The sequence below is a fragment of the Strigops habroptila genome, chromosome 8 (assembly GCF_004027225.2).
Source record: "Strigops habroptila isolate Jane chromosome 8, bStrHab1.2.pri, whole genome shotgun sequence".
Taxonomy (NCBI): domain Eukaryota; kingdom Metazoa; phylum Chordata; class Aves; order Psittaciformes; family Psittacidae; genus Strigops; species Strigops habroptila.
The window spans coordinates 52,580,319-52,601,877 of record NC_044284.2 but is presented as its reverse complement, the minus strand read 5'-3'; the positions used below and the strand labels follow the sequence as shown (position 1 = coordinate 52,601,877).

At 40.3% G+C, this 21,559-nt stretch overlaps 1 protein-coding gene across 2 annotated transcripts in view; it reads left to right on the top strand.

Annotated features, from left to right (window-relative positions):
* The window catches only part of TESK2 (testis associated actin remodelling kinase 2), a 114,517-nt gene that overhangs the window by 66,680 nt on the left and 26,278 nt on the right, over positions 1–21,559 (top strand). For both annotated transcript variants that reach the window (XM_030496518.1, XM_030496517.1), the window contains exon 4: positions 2,078–2,126. In XM_030496518.1, coding sequence (XP_030352378.1) covers positions 2,078–2,126 — 49 coding nt within the window. The remainder of the gene's footprint in view (positions 1–2,077; positions 2,127–21,559) is intronic.

The window sequence follows — 21,559 nt, the reverse complement described above, 5'->3', positions numbered from 1 at the left end:
TTAAGAATTTTTGAACCCTTACTCTTGGTAACCTGAGCCAGTGCATCTTTTCTGCCTTAAGCATATGTAATGAATATGTTTCCATTGAGACATCCCTTGACCAAAACAGGTTGGCAGAAAAAGTTAAGTTTTACCAGTCTTTGAGTGACAGTGATGGTTTTCCTGCTTGGTAAAAATGAGACATCAAATTTTTGGCAAAGTTAAATTTCTTAAATTCATAATTGGATTCATATTTTAGAATTAAGTCAAATACAATGAATTCCTGATTTGAAAGTAATGTGATACACCTTTACAAAGAAAGAGTGGGTCCAGAGGTGAAAACATTACTTTTAATTACTTAGCTTCAGTTTTTGTTTAGTGGAAACACTGCAGTACTGGGTTAACCTTGTGCTTTCGCATGTCTCATAAAAGAGAAAATAATACTTTCAAAAGTTGTCTAAGTGGAACTCATACTTAAAGGGAAAAAAACCCCTTTTTTTCTTCCCCAGGCTTACTTGTGAATAAAGCTATGAAGACCATGTGTGATAGCTTTGCAGACTTTCAGAATTCATTAGGGAAGGAACAGATTTCTGCTCTGGAAGAGTCTGGGTTTCTTAGTCTTTGTCAACTTGTTTACAGAATTGTTCATGTGCAATTGCTGGATGAAGTGAAACTCAAACAGCAATGTTTTGAGTAGCTGCTATATCTAAAGGAACCTTTCTTCCCTTTCCCCTGGATACCTGGTCATGTCCTATTGCTCTTCATTAAACAACTATTTTCACTGCCTCTCCAATTAAAATTTGCATATTTAGTTTGGGGAATATATTAGAGGTGGGAACAGGCAACAGATGCTCAAGTACAAGTCCTGCTTCTTCTTTGGTTATAAAAACAGATTTCCACAGCTCAGCTTATGCAAAGGACCTTACCTATAGTATTGTTCTTTGGCTGCTTGTAATTTACCAGTCAGCTGTTAGACAAGAGAACAGTGAGGATCATTCATTTCTTCAAAAGCAGCTTAGCTGAACTGGTACTACATGTGTCTTGCATCAGTTTGGGTTTAAATTCAGAAGTATTTGAGGATTTAAAAGGTCCTTTTCCTTCAAACTCCTCTCCACAAGATTCTCCTGTCACACTTAATGAAATCATGCATTTCTACCGCTTGCTTGCAAAATGGAAATTTCTGAACATTGTGGAAATGACAGACAATGTGTTTTGCTTGTTGACACCAAAATCTAAATGATAAAACTGAAAATTAGTTAATCTGGAAAGACCCAATACTTTAACTGTGCTCTCAAGTGCATATAATTTAAATTTTACTGAACTCTCTCATGGGAGATGTTTACTGTTAATTTGCATTTTGTCACTTTAAAGTTCAGCTTGTATGGTGGTCAGAATGAGCTTTCAGTTGTTCCTGAAATGAAATCAAATGTATGATGCATTCTCTATAGCTTTCCAGAAGAATCAAGGGTGGCAGTCATTACCATTAACAGCAGGAGTCTGAACCTTGTGCAGTGTAGGTAGCTTTTGTGGAATGTGTGTACACTGGATACTATTGAAACTAGCTTTGATTCAGATGTTGGAAATGGGGGGTTGGAGAGGGGAAGCATACTGCATGATGTGCCCTCATATTCCTGAGTGGTTAGGAATGGGATAGGAAGCAACATCTTTATGCTTAAGCAGCAAAATGCAAAGGGAAGTGATTTTCTATTTATGCAGACCAACAGTGGATTACTTGGCTTAAACTTCCTTAAAACAGAACTCTGAGATTGTTCCTCTCTGTATAAATCATTGTATGCTGGCCTTTGCTTATCGTCAAATTAGTAACTTTCCATCTTGAGTTTGAAATGTCTCCTGTCCTCTCTTGGAACTGCTAATTCAAATTATATTGTAGTGTAGACAAATGATTTTGTTTTGCACTGAGATACTTAAATAATCAGTTTTGAGGTATGCAGTATCTGTGGGGCTGGGTTTTTTTCTTTCTTTTTCCTTCTTTCATGGCGTATCCAGCACTACTTATTATCTCAGTTTCTTTAAAGGAAAAAAAAAAAAGAGGGGGGGAAAAAAGCCCAAACCACTTTTCTTTTCTTGTTTCTTGTAGGTTTATGGGTGTCTGTGTGCATCAAGGACAGCTGCACGCACTTACTGAGGTAAGACTATTTCATGATCTACTTCCTGAATATGAAACAGTTCTCAGGCCAGATTCTGCAACTGCTGTTCATCTTGAGTGATGGTTTCTGTTATGGTGGCTCGTGAGTTAATCACATGCCACTTGCTATGCAGTGGGAAGACTGCAGAATCAGGCCTCAGAACTGTACTTTTGCTCATAGCCCTTGTATGTCTTGTCTCTTCAGAAGCACTTATTAGGAAAAAAAAGTCACATAGGAACAGAAAATTTCACTGATACTATTTTAAATGAGAGATCTGGATTACTGTTGAGCTGCCCCTAAACATGGTTGTTTCAGTGACATTGGATTGTATTTAAATCTTATACTCCATTTGTGTGTATGTTTCACAGGTAAATCTGGGACATTTCAGCTGGGTGGTATTGGTGGTGTATTCATTCCCTACTACTTTATTTGGAATAACATGAAGATTACAGCTTAATCTGGGTCCCATAAAAAGGAATTATTCCATTGCCCATATACCCTGGCCAGTAGGTATCAAATGAGAAACTGAAGTTTCCGCTCATGTGAGTCTTCCCACCAAGTTTTACTGGGTTGTATGTTTAATCACCCTTTAAACTGCTCAGGAAAAAACCAAGAAGGGAGTATGCTCTTGTTAGGAATAGCATTGCCTCTCATGAGTCAAAAATGAATAAAATGTTTTTCCTGCTGGTTTAGTTTGGGTATGGATTGAGGGGGAACTCATGTTTTGTAAAGTTAATGTTTCATATTTAATTCTATTTTGCAGGAACTGCTCAATTAAAAGATTAACCCTTTCCCACCCCACCCCCAAAGACAAGTATGTTATTAATTAGTAATTAAACCAGGTTCCCAGTATGCTTGCCAAGAACTACTATAAAATGAGAAGATTGGATAGCTATATGCCAGTTATCCGGATACGTATGGCCATCACTTTCTGTAACTCTCATATGCCACTCTGAGGCAAAGATGTGCATATGTGGGTGGTGAAATTCTTCACCATCTGGGGTGACAATTCTGCAATCTTAGTTCTAGCTACTATTAGAGTGATGCACACTAGTTCACAGTGGCCATATTTCTAGTGTAAGAGCAAAAGACCCTTTAGAAATTTCAAGATACTGCACATATTGAGGCATCCTTTGATATGAGAGGGACAGTTTATTTGATCCCCCTCCAGGCTCCCTCCCTGCTGCTGTGCTCGGGAGAGGAAATGTTTCTAAGATTTGGCATTAGATGGCCGATCAAGGCGTTCAGGCAGGCTTTGATAATGTTATTGCCAATTTCTTTTGGACCTCTGATCAGTTAAAGCAGGGAGGTTTCAGGCCCTTTCACTAAACATGTCCTAGAAGAGATGGAGCTTCCCAGCACGTCATTGTACTGTGTGTTGGCAGATCTTCCTCAGTGTGGTTTTTGGGTTTGGTTTTTTGTTTGTTTGGTTGGGTTTTTTCCTCCTTCATCCCAGTTTCTTGCCATTTTTTTATGTCCCTCCCCACCCAGAAAGCCAAGAAAATGAAACCAGCACAGATGCTTCCTTACGGAGAGCTAATTTTGTAGCTGCTTGCTTTGTTCAGCTATTTTTGAGTTCTTGGCAAGAAAATAAAAAAGACTTCAAAGAATAACTTTTTATAGATATAATTCAGAGTAACAGAAGAGATTCCTGAAGCATCTTGACACCAAAGAGGAAAAGCTTTAGGATGAAGAAGGTTGCTGCAAAATTTTGACAAACAGAATAGCTTTAATGGCATATTATAGAAGTACATGTAGTGATCAGTGCTTTTCTGATGTGGACCAAGGTGGACATTTAATGCCTTTAATAGGAGAAAATGTGACCAAAGGCCATCGTAAGTTGCTGTTGTAAGGAATCCACATACCATTTTGTGCAATACAGTAGTCGTTCTTTGATTTTACAAAGCTTTTAGAAGTTAAGAGCTGTGTACATTCCAAGTGGTGGAATTAGTTGTGTTTTCTGGCAACAGTAGTGGGATTTTTTTATCTTGAAGCGTGTGTAGAGTAATGGTTGAGTTCTGAAGACTTCTGGAGGTTGGAGAAGGGGGCTGAAATGGCTAGCTGAAGGAGTTATTAGTAAGACAGACATGGTGACTCATCAGTTCAAATATAGCCCAAGGGGATGAACAAATCAGCCACTGTCTCGTGGCTTTTTTCAGCTTGTGATCCAAAAAGCTGGTCTCCTTGCTTCCAGTGATCAGCATAATTGATACTAGCCTGATACTACTAGCACCCAGAGAACTTCCACTGGGATTTCACTTCTTTGCAGATGAAACTGTGGATTCAGTAGCCCCATTGCTCAATACGTGTCTGAGTCACTGCAAGGAGATTCCTCTTGCACTGGCCTGTGCTGGACCTGTTCTGTAAGGAGCTTATTCCTTCTTGTGTTTTGAGAGTACAGTTGATGATATGCCTAAGTAAAAGAGATACAGCATCATTTAGAGCTTGTGTCTGAGGGTGCAATGGGAAATCATATTTATTTGTATATGTATGTTTCTGTGGCAGAAGAATTTGAGAACTTGTGGCAAATGTTCAGTGAATGGAATGAGACAACTTGTGCTTAATAGCCTCCTGTGCTATTAACAGGCAGGGCAACAACCACAAATGGTGTTAGAGGAGCCTTGAGGATTTTATAAGCCTGTTAAGGGGCTGCATTAGTAATATACAGCACTTTGTTATTGGAAGGCAGTCTGAAGTATTAGGGATTTCTTTTCTTGCATGTTTAAACACATAGGAGGCTAAACACAGATCATGCAGAGCAGTTTTTTTGCTTAAGGAAGGTGTTGGATCATATGTAGGCCTTGGGTTTTTTCCTGTTGGCAGCATTTTACATGGGTTTAATTGTACTCTCTCAAGTGGCTTTTGTTTTTAAAGCTGTTTGGCAATAAGCAGTTTCTGTTTGTTTTGGTTTGGCTTTTTTCAAAGTAAGAATGGAATTGTTTCATTATGGACTGCACCAGGACTTTGGCCTTGTTCTGAGTCCACAGTCTTAGCAGTTTTGAAAATTCAGTATTGTTTTTGAAGTTCTGCTCAAGCCAGAAGCTATGGCATATGCCTCTTCTTGAAGCTGTTCAATATCTATCCTTAGTCACAGAATGGTTTTGGGGGCAGGGACCTCTATCCTTGCAAGCACACAGTTCAGAAAGACTTAAGGAAAGTGAAGTAGATGCATCGATAGCTACCACTCAGACGATTTGGCAGTTATTAGACTGCTTCACTAACTTTTGAGCTCATGGACACAGATTTGCTGTGATCATTTTCTGTAAAACCAGGAACTGGGTATTCCTTTCCCAGTATTCAGCTCTAATCTATAGCTGGTGGTTTGTTTCTGTAGCTACAAGAATCTGCAGTGCTTCCTGCTGTACTTGCATGCCTCTCCAACCTAATTTCAGCCTCTCCTTCAAGCCTTCTGTGTTTTCCAGCCACCTTCCTAATCTGACAACTCTCTATTCACTTTCATTTCTCAATTTCCTGGCACACAGCAGCATCCTCAGACTTGGAGAAACTTGCATAGCAGTACAGGCTCTGGTGTCAGTTAGGATGAGATACTGCTGAGCATTCAGAGACCACATCTGAGCTACTGCCAGGAGCTTAGTGGACAGTATACGCTCCAGTGGCCATGAAGTTGTTAGCCTGTTAGCATGGAGCAGCCATGGCTTAATACCAATAGCGTACAATCTTATCCCACACACACTTACCACTGAATGGCTGCATGAGCAAATACCCATTTTAGATGGGAGGCAGACAAACTGATTTGTGTTGCAGGTTCTATTGGCCTGTGCTATTACACTGAAGCAGATAACGCAGCATATGGTCCAGCATATAAAATCCATGTAATATCTTTTTGCAGATCTTAAATAATTTGTTGAACTCTGCTAAGCAGGTTTATCTGAATTTCTAAGAGAGAGGTCAGGCTAAAATCTTATTATAAATAGATGTATATATATATATGCACAGAATGAGTCATACAGATTGATAATTCCTCTTGAAGGAAATGAAACCCCTGACAGCTGTGTGTATAGGAGATGAAGAAGGGAGAGTTACTGTGTTGATTGAGATATCTTGAAATTGCAGTTGCCTCACAAACAATAACTAATTATTACAAGTTTTATGGCTCTTAATTCATAGTGAATGATAGTAAAATAAGAGCAAATTGTAGCAAATGCTCTGCTGCTACAGTCTGAAGCTGAAGATGTACTTGCTCAGAGCAGGATCTGGCATGCTTTGGAGCTTTCTCAGGCAGGGAGTAGGGCAGTGGCAATGGGATAGGAACACATGGCCTGTAATGGAGGGGTGGACAGTATTGATTTAGCCAGCAGCTGGATCTACTTGACATGCCTCTCCTGCACTCTTTCAGTCTTTCTTCTTGGTGTGTTCTACCTAGTCAGTCCTGATTCCATCCCAGCGGTGTGGTATTAGATGTCTCATGGGTCTAAGAGCATATTTGGGCAGCCTTGGTTTGAAGGTGCATGTGGCATTGGAGCAACGGTAAGATAACTGTAAAGGGTTTTTTCTGTGCTGCTGACTCCTCCAGGGCATCCCATGCAGGGGTGCATGGAAGTGCCTTGAAGTCTAAAATAGTGTGATGGTGTATGCAGTAATGCGTGGTGGCACCATATAGGATAGACAACAGAGCCTAATGCAAAGGTATTAGGCAAAAAGTGCTGTAAGAAAAATCGTGACTGCTGCTTTAACTTTACTTTTTTTTTTTGTTAAGAGAATCCACAGAATTCCTTGAACTCGTGCACATTTGTAGTTCAATGAATTTTATTTTTTTTATAGCCGTGTCATAAACCCCAGGAAAAAATTTACTATGGAAATCCTTCCAGACATGTTAATTTTTATCTTGGGCAAGATAATAGCTATTGGATAATTTGGACATGTTGCACCATAATAGCTTACTGAATTGGACACTGCTGGTTTTACCAGCAACCACAATTCATTGTTTTGAGACAAAAATGCTGTTATGTAGCAGTTTGGAAAAGACTTCCCCCTCCCCCCCTCTTTCTTTTGCTTTCCCCTTCCTTGCACACGCTTCCTTCTACTCCCAAAGCTCATCTTAATGAAAAAGCCTGCGGCTTTTGAGGAGAGAGAGGTTTTTTCAACAAGTTCCTCTGTGATAATGGAAAACTTTCCTTCTCTGCTGTTCCTCCCAAGAGTAAGAATTTAAGGAAATGATAAATGTGATTAGTGGAGTTTCAGGCCTTCAAAATCGTTCCTTTTTAAGTAGGTGGGTTTTGTTGGTGGTTGGTGTGCTTTTTTTTTTTTTTTTTTTTTTTTTTTTAATTTTGGATATAGCACTGATTAGGAAGAAAAATATTAAAAGCTTAAAATTATCAGAATTGTTACAGTTGTGCTGAATTTCTTTTACATGGAAGGGAAAGCAAGTTCTTCAAGTGAGAAAGTCCTTCTGACATAGAGCTTGCAGAGCCTATCATTTAATTAAAATACCTGCTTGAAACTAGATGATCTTTAAGGTCCTTTCCAACCCTAACTATTCTATGATTCTTTCTCTTTTCCTCCCCTCTGTTCTTAGGCACCTTTCTATGGAGAGCCTTTGACCCTAGAATGCAGAAAACCTGAGAGATGTCACTTAGGTCTCCTCTTCTAAATGTTTATGCTACAGCAAAACCTGTAGGCATACATTGCCTTCCAGATGGCAATTGCACACTTCTGAGAGTTTTAAAAAGCCTTGGAACACCATTCCTTCCTTGGTCCCTCCTCCTCCCATCTTCTGTAGCACTTGCTAATCCCCTGCTGTTATTCTACCAGTGTGATTCATAGTGTTTGAGTAACTTCAGTTTTACTCGTGTAGCACTGCAAATATTTAACTCTGCTTTGGTGATCACAGTAGCCTGTCAACCCTAGGGAACTTCCTGTCCTTGGAGCTGTGCTTCCTACTATCAGTCATTCTGCAAATATTGCATACAGCAAAGGGATTGTTCCCAGTTTAGGTACTGAGCAACCAGGTCTAGTGAAAGGTGTCCTTGCTCGTGGCAGGGGGTTGGAACTAGATGAGCTTTAAGGTCCCTTCCAACCCAAACCATTCTGTGATTACCTGTTTACCAGCTCAGGTTTAGCTCCTGGATAAGATGGCTCTGGTGGTTGTCCTCCCAAAAGTGAACAGCTGCAGTTGGTTAGGCTGAGCTTGGAGACTACTGAAGACAAGATGAAAGTTGTGTTAAAGGTGGCACCAAGTAAAAAATTAAAAGAAATGAAGGAACTCTCAACTTCATCCAGTTAGAAAATGTTGCTCATCTGCTGGATACTGCTGGATTTCCAAAATCTATGGAAAAAAATATAGAATTGTTAGGGAAGCCCTTTACTTCATGTAAGATTAAAGTTTTAGGTATTACCTAATGTGTAAAGCCAAGCTGTACTGATTAGAGGCTTCCAGATCAGTTTGTATTCCATAATATCTTGTGCTGTTCAGTAGCTACACTCACTTATTGAAATCTTCCTGAGGCAGTTTGTACAGTCTTTCTGACTGCAGTATTGAGAAAAGAAAACCAAGAGGAGGAGCAAAAAATCAGAGGGAAATGTTTGAGAGATACACAGAGATGTTTTGGTCCTTTGGCTTTCTTCAGTTGGTCTGTAATTCTGGTCAATTTGGTTTCATTTGCATACATAAAGCATCTTCCTGTGTGTATTGAATGTCTTGGGCAATATGTCAAGTTATTTACTCTATGGACTTGTGGAACTGGCAACTGCTGTGACTTTCTGGAGGAATGAAGTGAGCGACTGTGCAAACTTGGATGGTTTTGTTGCAGCTTTGAGAATATACCTGTTAGTTCTCAATGTCTTTGTTTTAGGGGAATAAGTCTTGATACAGAGCAGTGTGAAAAAGATGGAATTTACTTTGAAGTAACTTTAAAAATAGATTAGCACCCTATGATGACAAAGGATATCTTTCAGACGACTTTCAGCAGCTACCAGCTGGCATTTTTAAATGCCTCCTGGCTATAGGATGCTGCAGAGGGCCTGCTGCTTAAACTTTGTAAGAACTCCAAGTATGTGCAAAATTCTGCAGATTAAATTGATCCTTATGATCTCTCAGCCAATGAATAGCATGACCTGTGGATTAATGCTGTAATAAATCTCTACTTGTATGCTTTACTCTTTTTGTCCTTAGTTCAGATCTTTTTTGTAGCATTCATTAGAGCTACAGCTTCGTTTTATATACTTTCTGGGGAATAGGAAGAAGAAGAGTTCTTTCAGTGGTGCTGTACTGGTGCCAGTGCTGGAAAATGTAATGTGTAGAGGCTGTCTGGGCCTCTAAAACCCAAGTACCAGAAGTATAAGGTCAGCCTTACTAAAAGTATGTCAGGGGCACCGGGTCCTCTGCTAAACTGTGGTTACTTTGTACCCCTCCTGGAATGGACTTGGGTATTAGAACTGAATATATTTCATTCCAGGTAGGTATGCTTTGATGACAAGAATGGTGATGTGGTATAAAACTAGAGTACGTTGTTATTATTTGCGTGCCCATTTTTCTGCTTTTGTTGTAGGACTGGAAGCCCAGCCAGCACACATCTGTGTTACTTCCTCTGTTAATTTGGTTGTTTGGGTTCATTAGCTTTTCCCTTACAGGAGTCATTAAGTCAGGCCTTGCATATACTTGCCTTGGGGTCAAGAGAAAACCATTCATCTGGACCCCAGGGATTTGACCTCTAGAGAAGAGTTAATGGTCACCTTGTCTGATAGAGCAGTAGTTTCACTCCCCCTTAATGACTAAGGACTGTGTGAGAAGTTTGCTATAGGACCTGAGGAGAATAGTAAGGGTCATGGCAACAGAAGGAGGGTTTAAAACAGAGGGAAATAACTCAGGTTTTAGGAAGACCAAGCTAGTCTGTAAAACAAAAGGTGAGAAATCATTCCATTTCATTGCAATAGTGTTTACCAGCACTAAAATAGAATAAATGCATCACATGAGGTGTCTGTTAGGACTGTTCACTATTTGCATAGTGCTTTATGTTTCTGTTCTTGAGAAAAGCACTTATCTCGCCACAGAAAAAATGCTGAGAGCTAATAATTGAAATATCCAGTTACTTCTACCATCCCTTTAAAAAAAGCATAAAACTGTGGAGACTTTTTACTTTGGGGAATAGTTAAGGTGAACCTACAAGACACAAAGCCTCTGTTACAGAGATGTGAATATCAGCTCAGTCTTTTGGTGTTAAAAAACCCAATAAACTGAATGCGTACAGAAAGACAAGTCTGTTGTCTGGGCTTTCTATTTCATTGCATGTGAACACAAGAGTTAAGTTCGGAAGAACTGAAAGTATCACCTTTGTTGTCACATACAGCAGCTATTTTGCTGAAAGGAAGCAGACATAGGTAATAAGGGCTTTTCTTAGAACCAAAAACGTTAGAAAGCTTCTGTTTATTCTGGGATGAATGTGTTTGTAAGATGGCAAGCCAAGTCTCTAGCAATATCTTTTGAATTTTAAAGATCTTGAATCTGTAAAGTGATAAGCCTTGGGATGTACTTCAGATTTCTTGTATCAAAGTAGCATTTTTAGCTTTTGCTTTCATTATTTGTAATTTTTTTTAAAAAGTTGTCTATAAATTTGACTATTAGGCACTTGTATGTGTATATCTGAAATAAGTTTTTTTTAATAGTTTTGTCCAGGACCACATGTAGACCCTGTACTTTTTCTTGTTCCTGCATAGCTTGCAAAATGATTCCCAGTACATCTTTGATCATTTTGAAATGCAGTTAAAATTGTTTTTATAAGCTTGGTTCGGTGCAGACACTTCCCTTCATCTCTTCATTGTTCCTAATAGAATTTTAAAAATACTTGTCAACACTTGAGCCATATTTGGGTTTAGTTTTGCACTCTTCACAGCATATGGAGTGTCAGTTTCACTTTTGCTGTAACAGTTTACTCAGGTTCTCAATTTAATTTATAAAAAATGGCTGAATGCACTCTCAGCAAATGTAGATTGATGCTTGATGATCAGCTCTACTTCATCCTTTCTCTGTGCCATACAAGGCATCATATTGTTTCATCTTCAAATCGGTGTCCTTTTTTCCCATGTATTCACTCTCTTTAGAGGATTACAGCATGTCTCTCTTCAACTCGTGAGATCCATGTATGAAAGACTAAATATATCTGACACTACCCAGCTTGCAGAATTGAAGAGACCCTTTCCTGTGCTATTGATCCGTGTCAAGAAGCATGGGTAGATCTAGAAGCAACCATGTCCTGATGCAACATTAACTGGAGAGTGCCAGACTAACTAACTGTATTGGTTTGAGATGCAGGGTGTCTGCCCTAACTATATTTTTTTAAAGGGTGTGTGGAAAAGGGGGAAAAAAAACCCCAAACCAAGCAAACCATTTCCAGTAATGGTTCAGTCTAGATTACCAACTGAGTGAGGGTCAAGAATGCGAGCACCATCATGCATATTTCTCATATTTGTTGAAATAACACTGTAGGAGTTTGTAGTGAGCCTACATGGTTGGTTATCCCAACAGCCGAAGACTTGCAGGCTCTGGTACTCATCACTGTACCTTGTATGCAAGATTTGAGTTAGGCTGAGAAATGGTAGTCGTGAACCTGACTCATCTGTGTGCAGCAGTGGATGCAACATTAAATCTAAACATGGTACATGTAATAAGTGAATTAGATCGCTCGAAGTAAGTGAAGTTTAAAAAGCTTATAGGAAAGGGAGGGTAGTGACAGGATTTGGAAAATGTTACACTGTTTAAACCTTGTGCTATAATTTTGAGGTTTCATTAATTATTTTGTAACACAAAAAAGCAGTGTGCCTTAGTGAAGTTATTTCACAGAAGTTAAGACAAAGTACATATTCTTTACTTTGTTTATATTATTTTCCTTGGGAACCAAATATTTTTGTGAGTTAGTTAAAAGGAAAAAAGACTTCAGTCCCGAACACAGCTTGATGTGCTGCACATACCAGAAAAGTCCATTTAAAATCACACAAGGGGGCCTGGCTTTCAGTGACAGGAGGCAGGAAATTTAGTGTTGTGGCTGAAATTCCATCTCCAGTTCATACTCTTGCAGGCTGATGTTGTGGCACATGTGGTGTGCTTGACCCTTTAGTTCTTTCTCCAGCAAAAGTGATACAGGCCTCCACAGGAGTCTGTCTGATTTGTAGCTTTGCAATTTTGAGTGCTTAAATATCAAAAGTCAGGTTCTTGGAAAGCTTATAAAGGACCTTATTTAAGTTGGGTGATCTTTCCCTTATTTTTTTTCCCCTACATCTGATGGCTATTTACTATTTCACGAATGAAAGTGAACCATCTTGTCTGATTACAGTGATCAAAGACCTGGGGTTTCCAGAAAAACATTAAACAATAGAAGATTTCTCTCTTTTTTAACTTAGTTTTTGGGTTGGTTATACCAAGCTATTCCCATGGAATGCAGGGGCCCCTGTGGCATAGCTTCATTTTGATAAGAAATTAAACGCTGCTGTACCTCATCCCAGCACTTGTTCTGAGGACAGGAGGAAGCTTTAATTACAGAATTTGTGTGCTTTCCTGTGGCTGTATGCCTGATTCCCTCAAAATGCATCTTATTTTTTAAGAGAGTGACTTCCTATCATGTACATGTGCAGAGTTAGAATACTAAGTACAAGAGGTTCAAGTGGGTCCTTGAATTGATGGAATTTTAAACTTAAACAGGGGAAGTTGAAGTTAGATGTAAGGAAGAAGTTCTTTACTGTGAGGGTGGTGAGGCACTGGAACAGGTTGCCAAAAGAACTGGTAAATGCTCCATGGCTGGCAGTGTTCAAGGCCAGGTTGGACAGAGCCTTGGGTGACATCGTCTAGTGTGAGGTGTCCCTGCCCATGGCAGGGGGTTGGAACTAGATGATCTTAAGGTCCTTTCCAACCCAAACCATTCTCTGATTCTCAGAAAGCTGCAGTAATAAGTTCAGTTGTGGGAAAGAGAAAGCTGACAAAAACATTGGCTTATGGAGGATGCAAGCTGGCCTTACAGGCTCTCTTTCAGGAGGGAAGTGCTGGCAGATCAGTTAAAGGAAAAAACTACCATAGGTTGGCGGTGACCTGGTAAATTAAACACACTGGGGACAGCTCTACAGAGAAAATCTCTCCTTATACCAAAAGCAAGCAGGCAATGAAAGTTGTGCAAGCAGTGCATTGTGCTGAAGGCTCAGGGAAACTGCAAGATGCATTTGCAATATGTGGTTAGGCGAGGAGAGAAGAGCGAGTTCTCACAGAAAAGGAAGTTCAGACGTAAAAAGTAGTATAATCGAGACACTAAAGAAATACACATGTAAATAGAGAAGCCAAGGCTTTGAAAAGATGAGTCTTAACTTCAGGCTCACAGTCTATATTTATGCATGCAGGTGCTAGATCAGAAGAGATGAGCAACCAGTTATTTCAGTGAGAACTTCTGAATGTTCAAGCATTTGACTTCTAGTCTTTCTCTTAAATGCCTGTGTATGAACTGAAGAAGTCATGGCTAAACCTCTTTCTTTCCCCTCTTTCTTTCCCCTCTTTCTTTCCCCTCTTTCTTTCCCCTCTTTCTTTCCCCTCTTTCTTTCCCCTCTTTCTTTCCCCTCTTTCTTTCCCCTCTTTCTTTCCCCTCTTTCTTTCCCCTCTTTCTTTCCCCTCTTTCTTTCCCCTCTTTCTTTCCCCTCTTTCTTTCCCCTCTTTCTTTCCCCTCTTTCTTTCCCCTCTTTCTTTCCCCTCTTTCTTTCCCCTCTTTCTTTCCCCTCTTTCTTTCCCCTCTTTCTTTCCCCTCTTTCTTTCCCCTCTTTCTTTCCCCTCTTTCTTTCCCCTCTTTCTTTCCCCTCTTTCTTTCCCCTCTTTCTTTCCCCTCTTTCTTTCCCCTCTTTCTTTCCCCTCTTTCTTTCCCCTCTTTCTTTCCCCTCTTTCTTTCCCCTCTTTCTTTCCCCTCTTTCTTTCCCCTCTTTCTTTCCCCTCTTTCTTTCCCCTCTTTCTTTCCCCTCTTCTTCCCCTCTTTCTTCCCCTCTTTCTTTTCCCCTCTTTCTTTCCCCTCTTTCTTTCCCCTCTTTCTTTCCCCTCTTTCTTTCCCCTCTTTCTTTCCCCTCTTTCTTTCCCCTCTTTCTTTCCCCTCTTTCTTTCCCCTCTTTCTTTCCCCTCTTTCTTTCCCCTCTTTCTTTCCCCTCTTTCTTTCCCCTCTTAGCTACACAGGCTGTATGTTGTATTTAATTGTTTTTTCCTCCTCTTGTGGGAGGATGATTAACTTGTTTCATCACTTCAGAGCCTGTAATAGTGCACAGGGGACTTTTTTATTATTTTAATTGAGATGCATCTAAATATGTTGTGTTCTGAGGAAGGCTTGCTAAATATCTTGCTGGTGGTAACCTCTTCCTCCTCCTCAGAATGTCTCAAGGATAGAAGAAAGTAAGATAAGTGCCAGAGAAATGTTGACCTGCGAACATCAAGCACCATTGTCTCATTCCTTCTCTCTCTCCCCTGCATGTGTGTGGCACACACATGCAGATGGTGCGTGTGTGTGTTGTGTGGGGTTTTTTTGGGGTGGGATTTCTAGCGTCAGTGTTTTGACACACTATAAGCCAACTGGACCATTTGCCATTGTCTCAAGTGAAAAAGAAAAACGTTCTTGAACTGCAACCTCTGCAATTCTTGTATTGTTGCTTTCTGATATCCTGGCAACATGTCTAGGTTAATAAAAGTGAGAAAGTGCGAGCTTCTCAACTGTTATGGTATGAGGGGGAGAAAAGGGGAGGAGAGATGAATACTGCCTCTAGGGCTAGATTTTCCCGCTACTTGTGTGTACGAAGAAATGCAGTCCAGATAAATACTGTGATGCTGGCCTGTTAACTTTTTGTCTGGGCTTTTATTCTTATATATTTTCCAGTAAATTCAGTTTGTAATGCTGTCTCTTTCCCTTCCCACTTCACCCTGGACCCCAGGAAACATACTCCTGAATTAACAAGTGGTTTGTAGTTTCACTTCCTCATTTCACTTATCAGCCATCCAAACCATTCAGAAACTGAGTTGTACAAGAAAATTGCTTTAATGTTTGCTTTTGTACACCACTATAAATAGGGGATCTTGGTGCATTCTGTAATTGCCAATAAAGTGTTTGAGCACCCACAAATGTAAATGGACTTTGCGGCCCAGCTGGAGTGTTGAGGCTTGGAAAAGCACTCTGAAACAACTCAAACCCAGTATTCCTTGTGCAGAATTTAAACCAAATTTGTACTACAAGAGATGTTCGTGTGCTATAACTTTTGAGCTCAGGAGATCCTTGTAGCTTTTTTACGTCAAAAAAAAAAAGGCAGCAAAAGGGTTGTTTATCTGGAATTTTGCAGGCACATAATCTGTGGGCTGCTACTGCTGGTATCTTTGTGGGAAAGGTGAGAAAAGACCTTATTTAAATAAGAGGCTCCTGTTGGGGGTTAGAACTAGCTTCTAGGCAGAACTGAGTGTATAGTATGTTTGAAATGCTGTCATTATGGGTAGAGCCTTCTGCTCTTAACAGAAGTGTTATTGTAGAGATGCTGTTTCTCATGCCTGTGTCAGCAACAAGGTACTTTCTCTTCAGTGCCTGTGTGCTAATTTATGCCATTGCTAGCTTGCCATATCCCAGATTCTTATCTGCACTGAAACTGGGCTCTATTTAGAATCCAAATGGTTACGACTGCAGATTATAAATGCAGGGGTTTTGTTAGGCCTTCTTTGCTTTCTGGTTTTTTTCTACTAATATAATTACAGGAAAAAATGGTTATCAAGGTCAGTTTGTATAGATACACTGGGAGTGTTTTCCGGTTCCAACAAAATAAGCTTATTTCCTGAAATATTTCAAAGCTGAATATGAGTGAGTGTCCATTAACCTTACTTCATACGTATGGGTTGCAATAGTGCATTGTTGCTATGTGCCTGCATTTGAAGCCTTCCTTCCAGTAATCTGTTTCTAGCAGCAGGCAAGCCAGTGAACATGAAATTTTTGATTGAATGGAATGGCAGGAACGGGATAAATTCAGCATGCTGACCGTAAGAGCTGCTGGATGTAGAGAACTAAAGGAAGACAAATCTTGCCATATTCTTTTCCATGCCAACACTTAAAACGTTTAGAATGCAACAAATGATTCTCATTACAGCTCCTTCCTGAGTTAGTGCATGTTAATTCTTGTTTGCTCTTATAAAATAAGCCATGCCTGTGCAGGCCTTTTGAGAAGGAGGAGCCAGTGAGTCAATCAATGCCACAACTGACACGGAAGAAGGAACAGAGGTAGATCTGTTGCGTTTCTTGGCTTTTGGTTCTGAGCTCTGATGAGTAACTAGGCTATAACAATTGCATGAGGAAGCTTGCCCTCTCCTCTATGAATAGCTGACATGTTGTAAAGATTATTTTAATCCCGTAATGGTTAACACCTTTCAAGAAAATACATCATTCTTTAACAAAGAACTGAATAGTTTGTACTGGTTGAGAAATTGACTTTAGATTACAGTTTTTTTTTCTTTCCCCCCTTTGTTTTTCATCAGCTGAGGAGCAGGAAAGAAAAGTGGACTTTAGAGGAAGACTTTTGGCTTTTCTTCTGTTCTTTCTATCAAGCTATTTTTCCTAGCCACTTGAGCCCTTCTAGACCCTCATGAAAAAGTATGAGCTTTGTTCTGAAATGTGTTTGCTTCACCTGCATGTTCTGACTCTTTTGGTACTTGTGGTTTTTTCCTTGGCAACATTGATTCACCTGCTGTTGAAAAGAATACTCGTACAGCACAAATTAAACATCCAACTTGTTCTGTTTTTAATGTTTTGATTTACTTTGTGCAATCAATGAATTAGAAATAGAAGGTTACTGCTCAGAGGTACTTGGGTGAGGTAGGCTTGTGTATTTTTAAACCATGGGAGTTTTTTTAACAAATGGGAGTCTATGAAGTAACTTAAAGTCAGTTTAATCTGGTAGTCAATCTTGGTGTATGAACATATACAGTATCTCATATTGTAGTTTTGAACATACTGATACTGTCTTTCTTTTCCAGTTCTGAACAGTTGAAGCTAATGAAAAAAGTGGGGGAAATGAGGAAATTTCCAGTCCTCCCACTGTAGCTAATTATGTCACTTGTGGCAGAAGGGTACATTGCCTTGTTGTCTTGCAGCCAGAAGCCTTCAAAGTAGTTACTTCGTGCTGAGTGTGACAGACGACTTGAACATATGAGAGCTGAAGGGTGGGTTGTGTCCTCCTTGGAATGGGTAGTTTAAAACTATTTTTTTAACTTCTGCAGATAGCTGAGTGTAAAGATCTCAACTTTATTAGGCATGAAAGTTACCTTCTTACTGCCAGCATTAGAAATGATACAAATATGCAAGCTGTATCTCTTTTGACACTGTTTCAATGCATGTGTCACCGATGCCTGCAGTGTTATTGTTTTTCTTTCCAACTAGAGTCCAACTATGTATTCTGGCTTTTGTTCTGACATCTCTCTTACTTCACCACATTGAAGGCGCTACAGCCACGACTCTGCTTTCTGTTTTCTCCTGCTTCTCTGCCTGTTTTCTTCATTGGGCTTTTCCAGTATAGTTGTTCGTTGCTATCTCAGTGTTTGTCTTGTAGTGTTCTGGGTCCCCAGAACTCTTGTTCTTTACTCACCTCATTTGGTCTCTCCACACTTACTTTTCTTAACCACTTAATGCATTGCCTTTGGCAACATTTGAGCAACTCTATAGGGGTGTCTTGTGGTTATTTGTTGCTTCTTAAATGGCAAGCAGTGACATTTAAAGCTGAGAAAATAGTGGGCCAACTTTATTTGGGCTTTCCTGTGCAGTATCTGGTGGCTTATTTATATTAGACCTACATATTGAAAGAGTATTTGTTTTCAAAATAGCATTGAAAACTCTTTGCAATTCCCTTCAGTCTTCCCCCACAGAGTTGGCAATATTTGGAGTCTTTGTTGTTGAGCAATAACTGCTGGAATCATATCACGTGAATCTGATGAGCCTTTTCTTTAAAAGCTTCTAGTTCTCGTGTTAGTGTGTTCAAACCTTTATTTTAAATTTGGAAGGCTAAAATCTGACAGCTGAAGTTTAGTATTAGTATCTTGAAATTAACCATATAATGCTACATGTAAGTACCATTATACACTGAATTTCATTCTCTTCCTCATTTCATATGTTTGAGTTTGATAATGTGACTGCAAATGTCTTGCGAGAAAGCAGTCCTATCGTGCTGTTCTTAGGTTAAAATTGCATGGTCCCCTGTGCCCTGACTGTTGTGTGGGAAAGGGTTATATACTGCTGCTTCTGCATTTTGTAGCATTAAGCTATTACATCAGGAGCTTCTTCAAGGCTTTTTGATCCAGAAAGCACCTGCGCTTGGCTGAGCTTCTCGGTAACTTGTCCTTCAAAGAAGCTGCTGCCCTCTTTCCTTAGAAGGTTTGGGAGAGGTGTAAGAAGTAAATTTTGCTGCTCTTCGATTGTAGTAACAAAAGCCTGAGCTCTTACAACAGATAAGTTTTATAGGAGAGAATATTTTTGTGGGCTAAAATGCCAGGTCCTTTAAACCAGTGTCAAATTTACTGTGTTGAGTGGTAATAAATGCAAAAATCAACAACCTGAAGCGGTTACTTTCAGATTCTGGCAACCAGATAAACTGAGTGTTGGTGTCCTGTTACATGACAAAAAGCTAGCAGGAGGAATAATGGGTAGCTGTTTCACTGCAACCTGATGATACAGGGTTTGAAAAGGTCTGAACACTGCTCCATTTAGCTGTGAGGTCTCTTTATGAAACGTAGCGGCCTTTGCTTTTATTGTCATAGCCCGATCAGATCTCTGCTTCAATTGCTTGTACACTTATGCAATGGTTGTTGTTGTAGTAGAATAATGCTTTGAGATGTGTGCGCTGTAGCCTTACTGTACCAGCATTGAGATGCTTCAGGGACAAAACAAAATCTAGTATTCTCTTTGGGAGAGGTGCACGTACTATCCTGTAGGATATTCTTACCACACAGAGCTGGTTTGTGCGAGTAAGAGATTGAGAACAAATATTTTTCTTTCAGTTGCACTGGCCATGAGGAAGTCATGTACATAATTTTGTGTCTGTTACGAAAAGGCATTGTTGAAGGGCTCTGAAAAAAATAGGCCATCATGCTGTCTGTCTGCATTATCAGCCTGAATGACTGGAAGAACTGGATTACTTATGTGACATGAGGGAGCACTGAACTCTGTGTGGTGCTTGTCTTAGGGACAATTCAGTAGTCTGCAGGCAAGTGTTACCTGCTGGCAGCTAAAATCTGAGATCAACTGGAGTCTTAAAAGATGTCTGTAGGAAACTCTTAGTTCAGTGCTTCTCTTGATGATTATCGTGCTGTGCTTCATAGAAATACACTAGAAATTAGAGCTAAAACCAGAACTCACATCTCCAGTGAATGAGTCTGCTAGGTGGCAATTTTGGATAGGAGGCCTAGTGGGTTTTGTGTTATGTGGTAGAGTCAGGTTTGAGCCTTGCCCTTGCAGCTAATGCATGCTGTGTCCTACACGTGTGTCAGTTTTCACCCAGCCCTTGCTAGAATCCAGTCCTTGCAGTCAAGATGGGTGAATGACCCTGCCCTGCAAGCCAGTGTGACGGGAAGGGTGCTGGGGGAATAGATGTATTAAATACCCTTAACTAATATGGCAGCAGTGGATCAAATCAGTAGGCTGCTTTATTGAAAAGGAAAGTACAAGCATGCCTAAAATAGTAGCTAGCTATTGTCACAGTTCAGTGTGTATGCCAATACTCTCTTATGGGTTGCTTGTTTTATTTATAAAGCATTTCTAGACCAATTACTGTCATGGTATGGCACAGTTTGACCCTAACCAAAGTGGAAAGCCAGGCCAGTGATTCCCTTCCCCCTTGCATTCTCTTGCCAATGAATTAAAGTGTGGTAGTGCTGTATGAATGGTCTGTTATTGCCCAGTCAGAAAGGTGAAATGGTTTGAGATAATTGATGTGTCACTTTATAATCGGGTTATTGAGCTTTAGTGCCTTCTGGTCCAGGTTGGTCAATATTGTTCTGATTTGAACATAACTGGATGAGAAGTGCTGCTCACAGTGTTCCAAGGAGGCTGAGAATATAGAAGCAGTTATTGTTGAAATATTATTCACTGTTTTTTCCTTAAGCATGGTAGCATCTTGTGATTAAAAAAAATTAAATAATTATAGAGCAGTGTGTGTGAGGTTGAGTGCTCTATAAGGTCATCTAGCTCCCTTAGGGGTTCAAATAAAAGCAAGGAGAAAGAAAGATCAAAGTTGGAAAAGCTCAAAGCAGCATTGTTTCCAATGTTGAGTCACGTTGGCTGCAGCTCTGTCCAGTTGTTCTTGAAAATCTCCAAGGACGGAGATTGCATAGACTCAGAGTGACCTGTTCCAGAGCTGCTCTGCTCTCCTGACTCATGAGCTCCTAGCATACGGGACAGGTTGTTTTGCAGAAGGAGAGGTCATGTCCTGCACTGCCAGTGAAATGCACTGCTGTGCTGGGACTGGGAAGAACCCAGCTCCTGAGGGATGTGCCATGTAGCTGAGGGGAGCTGTGGAGCCCCACACCGCTTTGTGGAAGTTAAACATTGGTTTGTGCCTCATTTGCCCAAACAACTTAGCCTTGCTACACAAGTTTCACAAGGAACTATTTATGTACCGAAAAAGGTTTTCAGAGTTAACAGGTGAGCTCAGAAAAAGATAGGGCCTAACTAAGGAAGAAGCTCGGTTTTGTAGGCTGTCAAGGTGAGCCTTGACCCATGGGCTTACTGGTAGAGTCTGGCTTATTTGTGCTCTTTCCTTACCACAGCATAGTCTGAGTACATCAGCTGCACCCACACTGTGCGTGGTTCATATTTGCCTGTGCTTCAGGCTCCAAGGCGCTGAGCAGCTCAACAAAATACAACAGAGTTCAAAGTTTCTGAGGTACAAAGACCTGCAATTATGATTTTTATTTTAACATGATAATGGTGGCACATGTTTTGTCCGGGTGAATGACACAGGGAACTGCAAAGCCTCTAGAGAGAGAGTTGGAGAGCTGCCTGGCACAAAGGAGCACAGTTAGTGCAGCCTGTTACATGCTTGGACCAGGCTTGGGACCGAATTATCCTGTCTGCTTTGCTGGGATTTTCTTGAGAGAAGTCACTGCATCGCTGCCAGGTTTTCCTTCCAGAGTGAGCTGTCGTCTTGCTTTGTTGTGAGTGGGGTATCTGGGAGTGAAACAAGAAGCTACTCAAGCACAGTATAGCTGCTGCTGTGGTATGAAGGGTCTCTACATAAAGCATAAGCCCACCGTTGCTTTAATGAGTATTTGAGCAGTGGAGCTGCTATGTCTTAAGCCTGGGTTATATTACTCAGTATTATTTGGGTGCTGTTTTGTTTCACTGTCTTTTGTAAAATTTATCTTAATGTGTGTTCCTTTTCATGAGGGCCACCATTTGATGGGGTGATGCAGTGCTGAACAGAGGGAATCAGGTTGCTGATTAGGACTTGTA